A 10,193-nucleotide genomic window follows, 5' to 3' on the forward strand; every position below is an offset into this window, starting at 1 on the left:
TCTAAACCCCACGGAGCCTGCCCACCCTCGCCTGGCAAGGCCCCAGCCTGGGTCCATCCACATCATGCGGTCACCATGCTCGGTTAATGCCTGAGATTTAAGGGGAGAGGATATAAAGGCAAGATGCAGTTCGGTGGAGACCTCTGACCTTTGGACTCAAAATCTACGTCACACGACATCGGCCCTGCCCCCATTAGTGGTTCAGTCTTGGACAGTAGCCTGGGCTTCTGGGACTCGATCTCCAGTCAACATAAGGAAAAGGTTGGGCTAGATGATGTCTGAAGTCCCTCAGTGCTAATAATGTTCCTTTTAACATTCCTCCAACTCCGAAGGATGAAAAACACAGGACATGTCTTTTAAAAGTTACTTATAAATAAGTAACAGAGATACCTAAATCCAAAGGGAAGCGTGGGCAGGGCAAAGTCCAAGCACCAAATTCCTAAGCCCTGTAGGTCGGATGTCACCCACCTTCCCAGTCAGCTTTGTTCATGTCAATAGCATCAGGCCTCACTTCATCCCACACACAAGCTTTTTTTTTATGCTTCTAAATCCCTTTCTTGCAATATTTCATTCGACTTCTCAAGCACCCACTAGGTAGGCAATGGGGATTACTCTAAAAAGTCACCTTTCTTCCAAAGAACACCCGAAATACCACCCGAGAATCTAAAATAACATGAGCAGCATTCTGCCTTCAGCCTTTTAAGTCATCTTCACAGACATGTGACAAGGGGGGGTGGAGACAGCTGCAGAAACAAGCAAAACCCAGTTTATGTGATGCTCGTTATATTCAGAATTACAGCCAGTCACTCTTGAACATTTACTGTGTTCCAGATACTGTTCTAAGAGCTTGTCCAAGGCTTTGGTTTCCTCACTCCACAGTGTTCATAAAAACAACAAATAAAATAATAGTAGACTCATAGATGCAGTGCCAGGCTCTGTTTTGAGGGCTTGCTACAATCTCGTGAAAGTGGTACTTTAAATAGTCTGAGATTACGGATAAGTGAGCTGAAGCTCAGAGAGCATGAGTAAGTTGTCCCAGGTCACACAGCAGTAAGTCTCAAAACCAGGCCTCCCGAGCCCTTGTTCTTGTCTACGGGGACCGCATCCACACTCCCAGTCCGGATCTGCAGCGGGGTCAAGCATCCTTCCCTCTGCCCTTGTCAAGCATCCTGCCAGAGGAGACAGGATCTAACCCCTGCTAACGAGGTATAATTTCTTTTTTCCCAAACAAGAGATTAAAGTTTATGGCCTTGGCAGTTCTAGCAGGAATGGCCCATGGTCATGAATAATAGAGGCCTTGTCTGTACAACTCCAAATATCCAGCGGCAAAGTGAACAATTCCGACTTCATACTGTTTGCAGATCTCCAGATGGTTGGCAGCATGAATAGAGTTGGGCAGAGTCCAGGCTTTTGGTCATAAAGGCCTGGAGTTGAATATGGACTCTGCCTTTTCCTTGATGTATGACCTCAAGTTAGCTGTTAAAGCTCCCTGGGCCTCAGTTTCCACCAAGGGGAAAAACAGCTACTTTGTGGGGTTGTTGTGAGGATTACATGAAATTACATGTAAGGCGCCAGGCGTGCAGGAGGTGTCCTCAGCATGTGGCTGTCACTTGGGAAGCAGAGGGGTAGTTGTGAGCCTCTGCCCTTTTGCTTCAGTGAAACACAGTCTGACTTCCAGCCAGATGTGTAGCAGTGATCACGTTTCAGGAAAGAGGGAGCACTGCGTCAGGCCGCGTGGGGTGAGACGGCGCTTTGACAGTGCCCCAGGATGAGACCGAAGTCGTGCTCTTCCGCAGAAGACCTGCATTTAAATCTTAAGAAATATTACTGAGAAACCTTAAAGTAACAGTAATGTCCCTAAGAAAACTTAAAGTAACTGGAATGTCTGCCTTGTGTAGTTGATCAACCTCCTATAACCAGGGTTATATGGAAAGGTAACCGATGCTAAGGAATGGTCAGTATGGCCTTATACTTCTAGAAGAATGGCGTTGGATTCTTCTCAGTACGTGCAGTAATAACCCTGAAAAGGCCACCTGTGTCAGCTGCCAGAGGAAGTAATGGGATTTTCTTTAGTACACAAACCAGAATGACTGATTTACAATCATTGTGTGGGTGGTTTCTCCGAGTCTGCAGAAATTGCCAAAGCACTAAGAAGAAAGAAACATTTCCATTGCATAGTGCGGTGAAAGGAGAATTGGAATTTGGGAGTCAGGCACTCCAGGGGTCGAATTCTGATCTTGTATGACTTGCTGAGTAACCTGGGGCAAGGCACTGAATTCTCCGAGCCCCAGGTTTTCTCACCTGTCACAGCACTGGCTTCCTGGGTCGTGACCCCTGGTTCTCCACCTCGAGCGTCCATCAGAAACCCCAAGAAGGCTCATTAAACCGTAGATCCTGGGTCCCATTCCTAGTGTCCCCTGACTCGATATGTCTGGGGTAGGGCCGAGAATTTGCCTTTCTAACAAGTTTCCCAGCTGATGCTTTTACTGCTGGTGTAGGGGACTTCATTTTAAAGAGTCCGATAAGGTGAAACATACATTCTAGGATTGTCATAAACCATGGTGATAATGACTGTGATGATGACGATTGCATCATTGCACCCGTTTCTCACATGATCTTTAAATTATTAGGTGTGGGCAGAAGAAAAAGCTGGTGATCAACAATGGGAATGGAGCCGTGGAAGACAGAAAGCCAAGCGGACTCAACGGGGAAGCCAGCAAGTCTCAGGAGATGGTGCATCTGGTGAACAAGGAGCCGGCAGAGACCACGGACCAGTGTATGACAACCGACGAGACACAGAACTTGCAGAATGAAGACGTGAAGATCGGGGCGTAATACCTACACCATGACCTTAGAAATCATACCTAATCTTTACAGGGAGCTGGGACATTCACAGATGCAATGTGCTACTGATTATTTCATTGCGGTTCTTTTTTTTTTTAGCATAAAATTTTCTACTCTTTTTTGTTTATTGTGCTTTGTTTTTTGAAGTCAATCCAATTTATAAAAATAAGCATTGCTTTCTGAAATGAGGGCCCAATTAACAATTGGCAAGAATTTGACTGTTTCAGTTCCCACCTCAAAGCCGCTCACTCCCTGGGGCGTGCTATGGATGGCTTCTCAAAAAAGCCACACATACATCTTTCCTGTCCCCAACCTTCCCTTCACCCCACCTCCCAGGTGACAGCCACATGCTCAGGACATCCCTAGAGCTAAGAGGGATTGGTTCCTGGGAGGAAATCTGAATGGGTCCATGTTACCTTTCCAGGGGCCCAATGCCTAGGCATCACCTTCCAGTGGGGGAGGGATTGGGGTGTACTGGCTACACATCCCCTCCTACAGACCCCCAGGAAATGTCTCATATGTGCTTCTGAGAATGCCCAAAGGGTGAAGCTATTTATCTGTAGTGAGCTATTTATCTGTGTTTTTGAGATATTAAACCCTGGAGGTCCTTTGATTAGTATGATTTTTGTTGTTGTTGTTACTTTGTCAGAGGCATAAAGGGGTTTAAGCTGATTTATAATAAACGTCTGTACTTCTTTTACCCTTGGTGCTGTGATCCTTCAGTGTCTTAGCCAGCCAGGTCTGGGTCCCCACAGCTCATCGCAAACCTGTGAGAAGGACTCCCCGAAGGACTTCATCTCAGAGCTGAGACCTGCTCCGGCTCCCTCAGCCAGTCTCACAGAAAATCAGGGAAGACAGCGCTGTTTTATTTCTGAGGCTGCAGAGGCTTTCTGTCTTGTCCCGAAACCAGAGTTGGGAGAGCAAGAGCTTCAGCAGCTTTTATGTTTTAATGGCCACCTGTGCTCCCCCCAAAAGGCTATGGGAAGTCACATTACGTCTGTATAACTTTCCGTAGTGGTGACCCATTTCATAGACAATGACCCCATTAGTGATGTCCAAAAACAACAAGAAGTGCCTTTTGACCTCTTGTAATCAAGGGAGAAATAGTGGAAATGAAAGAGAGCATAGACGGTAGCCAGCTGGTTGGCACAGATTAGGGAAGTCAGGGGAGTGAACTATGTAGATACGGCTTGAGCATTTTTATGTCTGTTCCCAATGACATTGCCACTCAGAAAGTTAAGTGCCTGGGGCATCTCTCAAAAGTTTACAGGATTTGCCACCATTGAAATCCTATCACCAGATACCAGGTTTATGGCCAAATGAGAGATTAACGTCTTTCTCCCTCGTATGGCAAATCCTCTGTGGTCTTTATTCTTCAATTCAGAAGGCCCTGTTCATCCTGGAACTCTCAAATGCTACTTGTGTTAGAAGAGATTGGATCTATTAAGTCAGAGTCCCTATAAAATGGGACCTCATTCCTTAGACCCCCATAAAAAGTTATCTGGAGCCTAAACTAATATGCTTGACTGGAAATGTTTCTCAAACAAAAAGAAAAAGAAACAGAAGGAAGGAGGTGGATGAGAAAGAGGAGGAAAAGAGGGAGGAAGAGGAGGAGGAAGAAGAGGAAAAGGAGAAGGGAGAGGAGGAAGAAAAAGAAGAGGAGGAAGGAGAGGAGAAGGGGTAGGAGGAGGTGGAGGCTCTTTATAAAAGCTCCCGCATAAATTAGGGCTGGACTTACATAGAAGAGCTGATTCTGAGGGAGATATTGAAAGATGAGAAGCCCGCTTTCTGCATTCATTTCCACCCTCTTCTCTCTCCAGTGCACCTTCTCAGCCATGGTCTTTGGAAACCCCTTTTCCTTCTCCTGTCTGATTTTGTTTTTATTTTCATGTTGCAAGAAAAGAAAATAGACATGTGGTCACTCTGTTGTTTCTGCCACTAGTGTCTAAGTGCCTTCTGCTGTCCAAGACCTTCCCTGGCCTTTGAACCTGAATGCAACAAGCCACTGTGGGATAGGGTTAAGGAGGGCTGCTCCAGGCCTCCACCTGACCCCCAAATTCTCTTTAGCACCATAGATAGTCATACAAGTCTCATAGCTAGGGATGGTTTTTCACTCATTCTAGAGATTCCCAACAAATAGGTTGAGAGAGAAGACTTTTTTCCTACTTTATTTTGGAATTAAATATGATCTTTGCTTTTATTATGTTGTGGTCCCCCACTGGATATGCCTTTGTGTTCTTGACATGGGACTAGGAGAACTAGGGGGACTCTGGAACTTCCATCTCATAGGTGCGCCCTACCTACAATATTGCCCGAAGGTCATGGACCAGGATACACTGTCTCCCATTTGACATAATGATGTAACTCTGGAAGCACAGCTTGACTACACATCATTCCTACCATCATTCCTACACATCAGCCCAGGTGACCTGGGCTAAGGCATTAAACTGGGCCTTGTTTGTATTAGTGAGGGGCCAGCATCTCATTATTTTGCAAAGCTTAGGAGACCAAAGATGAAAGCTCTCCAAAGCTCAGCGCTTACAATGTAATTTGTCCTACAAGCGTAGATCTTTTGTGTCCTGAGGGCTTCTGTTAAATTAGCAGTGGGTGAAAAATCTAATTTGACAAAAGACATTTTCATATGTATATTTTGCAGATTTTAGCTTGCAGAATGGATTTTGCCAACAAAACCTCTCAAAAGGTTTTACATCAAGCCCATGACACCAGGATCAATTTCATAGCCAATGTTCATTCAATTCTGGCACAGTAGGAGTAGGAGAAAGGAAACCTGCCCATTCTCTAGAAGGGTAAAATATACTTCAGAACAAGAATAACGTAATTTATTCACCATGATGCCTTTTGTAAATCACTTTGAGTTTTCAAAGAATAGTCTGTTGTTCACACGTGTACTGTGACCGTTGTCACTTTGGTTTTTCACAGCACTCCCTTCCTCTGACTTTTGTGTATTTACTGGTGGTCCAGTAATAAGAAGGAAAGCACATTGTGTATATTGCCCAGTTAAGTGCTTACTGGAAAATATTAAAAGGTTCCTATTGAAAAGTTAAAGAAAATGGACTCAGGAGTCTCTGATTTAAGGGGCGTGGAAGCCTGGGAGGGGAAAACAGCTGGGTCATCTGCCTGTCTGGGTAATTTAGAAGCACAAGGTTACAGGTGTAAGAGGTGGCTGAAATTTCACACTCACGTTATTTTTTCTAAATGGAAAACCTCATGGATTTCTCTCCTTGAGCGTCTTCTTTTGGAGAAAGTCCAATTTTCCATAGAGGGGGTATGGTCCACACATTTCAAACTAAATGAGCTATTGTGAAGTGTTAGTTCTTTAAAGCCAAGAAGTATTCCTGGACTGGTAGGAAAAGAGAGGAAAGTGAACATATCTCCCTTTCCTTATACAAGACTCAAAAGACAGCAAGAGGTATTCCAAAAAGGCAGAACCTAATGGGGCCAAAGAGAATGGAAGAAGAAAGAACAGTAACCCAAATTTGATGTCGGAAGTGACAGTTCATGGTTGACTGGCTGAATTTGTAAATTTGGAAACGCTGACTCTTAAGCCAGAAATAGGGAAAGTTGAGAAGCCAGCAGATTTGTATAGCAGAACCCCTCAAAGTCTCAGGCATTGGCAGCATCAACCTCTGGACGGGGTAGGGAGGAGGGGTTTAAAGTCTACCAAAGACACGGAGTTCGAAATCCAGGTCTCCTCCCCCACTCTAAGTAGCTTTGTGACTGTTCTTTACCAATTCCAGGGAATGACTAGAAATTTATCTTCTGCAAAGGGCAAAATAATGAGTCTCTGGCTGAAAGGCAATAAGGCACACACAGTTGACACTAGAAATTCCATACTGAAAAGTGAGGCCATGCATGAGGAATGTTGGGACTGCCTCGCCTTCTTCCCCAGCTTGGCTCCCAGAATGGCAACACCAAGCATGAGTCCTCCAGGCAGAAGTTCAGTCTTTCTGGGCAATCTGATAAGCCTGAGAGAAAACCATGGAGTTACTCACAAAAACGGCTCCCCAAGGAAATGCTGAGTGTAGCAATCTACAGTGAAGATCACGTCTCAAACTCCACCAGGACCACACAAGACTCTTAGTTTTCTGTGGCTCCCTCTTACACATGAGAAGCGGAGATGATTCACAGAGAAGAAAACTCAAAAGTAAAAAACATCACTAATAACTTCAGTAAGATAAGAGAAGATAGTGTATCTGTGAAACAAGAACACGATGCTAGGGCGAAAAACACTCAGGGAACACCTTAAAAGAGGAGATCTTTAACATTTAAACATGAAACCACAGATTTAAAAGTAAACTCAATAGTAGGTTTAGAAACTGCAGTTAAAGACCTGTCCCAGAAAAGAGCAAAGACAAAGCAGTGGAAACAGAGAAGAAAAAGTAAGGAAAGTGGAGAATCATTCTAGAAAATCTAACATGCAAATAATAGGAGTTGCAGAAGGAGAAAAGGGAGAAAATGAAGAGGAAGAAATCATCCATGAGACAAATCAAAATGATGTCCCAGAACCGAAGAACATGAATGTCTAAGCAGAAAGAACCAAGTGAGCGCTTAGCCCACTAGATGAAAACACATCCATATGAAAGCACATTAGTTGAAGGATTCAGAACAATGGAGACAGAGAGATTATTCGATAACCTCTAGAGAGAAACGAATGATAATACAGCAGGTCAAGAATCAAAATAGAATCAGACCTTCCAAAGCCACATTGAAGACCACGAAACAGTGCCTTCGAAATTCTGAGAGAAACACTTCCAAGCCAGAAAGCCAATGCAGCTAAACCAAACTAAGGGAAAGGGTAGAATGAAGACATTTCAAATATGCATTGTCTCCAACCCTGCTCACCCGTTCTCAGGCAACTCCCAAAGAATGTACTCCGGCAAAACCAGGGAGTTACCAGGAAAGGGAAAGGCATGACGTTCAGAAAACAAAGTAAAAGGAATTTCTAAAATGATGATAAAGATGAGATCCCGAGATGACAGCTGCCCAGTCCATCTCGGGAACGATCAGCCCAGAATGGAGTACAGACTGAAAAGTGAAAGAATAAATGCCTTGGCTTTGCCGACGGCTAATTAAAAAGATTACTTTTTGGTTATATCAGTTAACTCTTGATGCACTAGAAACCACTCCAAAATGCAAGAGCCTAAAACAACACACCTTTGGGTTTTTTTTCTTGAGTCCACCCAGGGACTGGGTGCTTCCGCTGATGTGGGCGGGGCTCGGTTGAGGCGGACAGCACTCACACAGGGGCCTGTGGTTAGCAAACAGGCCCGCTAGAATCTACGAGGGCTTCATCTGGGATGGCCGGGTGACTGAAGTCTGTCTGTGTGTCCCTCGCATGCCTTCAGATGCCTGGTCCAAGCCTGGCAGGGATCCAAGTGATGGCAGATGCCCACAGGTCTTCTTGAGCTGCAGGCCAGAACTAGCACTACATCATATACTGTTGGCCAGCCAAGTCACAAGAGCAGCCCAGATTTAGAGAGTGGGAGATATATTGTACCTCTCAATGAGAGGCGCTGCACAGTCACAGTGCAGAAAGTGCGGCTACAAAGAGGCCAGTGACCAGGGCCACGAATGCCATCAGTCTATGATAGATGCGTTGAAAGACTCTCATGCTCCAGGGCACTTCTCATGTTTATGCTTAATAAATGCACACCATTTGGCCATGTTGGCAATAGCATTACTTTAGAAAACCATGAATAACTCTATAAACGCTGCGTTTATTGGAAAAGGAAGGGGCAGGATCTTGTTTAAATACATGTCCTCCAGGTTACCTGGTCTAGTAAAAAGGGCATGAGCTTTGGAATTAGACAAACCTACGTTTTAATACCTATACTACCACTGAACTGTGCAAACCTTCTCACGCACCTTAACTATTTTGAGTCTTCGTTTTCTCATCCGTAAAAGGAGAACAATAAAACCTTCATAGGGTCATGATGAGGATTAAATGAGGTAATAACTTCACAGCAGTGCCTGGCACATATTAGGTTCTCAAAAAGATTAATTCCCACAGGAATATTAATTTATCTCCCCCAAACACACAGGAGGTACTAAATCCCTCTCTTCATTATCCCCTCCAGTTTCCTGACCTCCCACCAGTTTCTAAGTGTGTGTTGCTATTAGCATAGGGTGCCAGGGACTAGAATAGTTCAGAGTCCAAGGCTCTTTATAAAGGACCCCTCTGATTGTAATAGAAATGATGTTTGCTTTCAAAGCAAGACTGAAAGTAAGGAGCCCAGGAAGCAGGTAAGTTGACAGCCCCTGATGCAATCTTGGCCATTCGAACTGTGGCTGCAGACTAACCAGGCTTGGGACTCCACCCATGCTTTGATCAGAACCTCAAAGAAGTTGCCTCACACCACCCCTCCACGATCTGAACGCCTCTGCCCCTCTCGTGCCACCTCTTTGCCTTGTCCCCGCATGTCACTGAAGCAGGTCTTACCCTGCCCTTTCATTAATTTGCCCATGGCCCTGTCTCTTCCATGAGAAAGTGAACCTCCTGAAGCAAGATTTGGCTCTGTATCTGCAGCACACAATTAAAGGTCAAGATCAATAATCACTTCATAAGTTGCCGTTTACTGAGTGCTTATGGATGCCTGCATTCACAAATCTTTGGGTCTTTCCTTCTTGTAGGGAAGAGAACTCTTATCCCATTTTTGACAGGTGAGGCACCTAGGGGCGCAAAGAAGTTAATTATGGTCCCCACGCTGCACAAATGGGGAGTGAGTGCAGCTGGATGGGAACTCAGCTCTGTCCGAAGTCTCTGAATTAATGCACGTCATTGCCTACTGCCAGAAACTTGGTGAACTGAATCTGTGGAAATTAATAGACGTTTCTGAATACTGCAAACCAGGTCAGTATGCCCTCGCTCTCTGTGCCTGCTGAGGCCAAAAGAGGCTTCCAGAAACCACAGGAAGTGTTTGGGGATGAATAAGTGAAGATACAGTCACTATATAAAGCCATATTGGTGATCGAATTAATTTAGGAAACAGTAAACAACCTCACAGGTGCTGTGTTTATTCAAGAGAGAAGGAGCAGGCCATGAACAAATATGATTTTTGCTACGATGCCCAGGGCAAAGGGTCAGGGGAGCAGGAAGTCTGGCTAAACCACACTCCTTTCCCAATAACCAGCACCCCAGCCTCCAGCCTCATCCCTTGCCCATGTTGACATTTGCCCTTCACCACCAGTGGTTTGCCTGTCAGGCCTCCTTATAACCCACCTCCTGGCCCTGCTGCCCAAGGCTAGCAAACTTCTTGCTCACCATGTAATGACTGACTCTGTTTTCCAGGAGTCTCGTCCAAACCACTTCCTCTTTCCTCACTCCCTAA

At 45.0% G+C, this 10,193-nt stretch overlaps 1 protein-coding gene across 10 annotated transcripts in view; it reads left to right on the forward strand.

The window, feature by feature from the left end:
- Nucleotides 1–3,544, forward strand: part of CD44 (CD44 molecule (IN blood group)) — an 85,669-nt gene extending 82,125 nt beyond the window's left edge. For all 10 annotated transcript variants that reach the window (XM_037040496.1, XM_037040500.1, XM_037040498.1 and 7 more), the window contains one exon: nt 2,631–3,544. In XM_037040496.1, coding sequence (XP_036896391.1) covers nt 2,631–2,835 — 205 coding nt within the window. In that variant the 3' untranslated portion in view covers nt 2,836–3,544. The remainder of the gene's footprint in view (nt 1–2,630) is intronic.
- Nucleotides 3,545–10,193: the final 6,649 nt, after the last annotated feature.

Source organism: Sturnira hondurensis, unplaced genomic scaffold (genome assembly GCF_014824575.4).
Source record: "Sturnira hondurensis isolate 20B ecotype Veracruz unplaced genomic scaffold, ASM1482457v3 Scaffold0002638, whole genome shotgun sequence".
Classification (NCBI taxonomy): Eukaryota; Metazoa; Chordata; class Mammalia; order Chiroptera; family Phyllostomidae; genus Sturnira; species Sturnira hondurensis.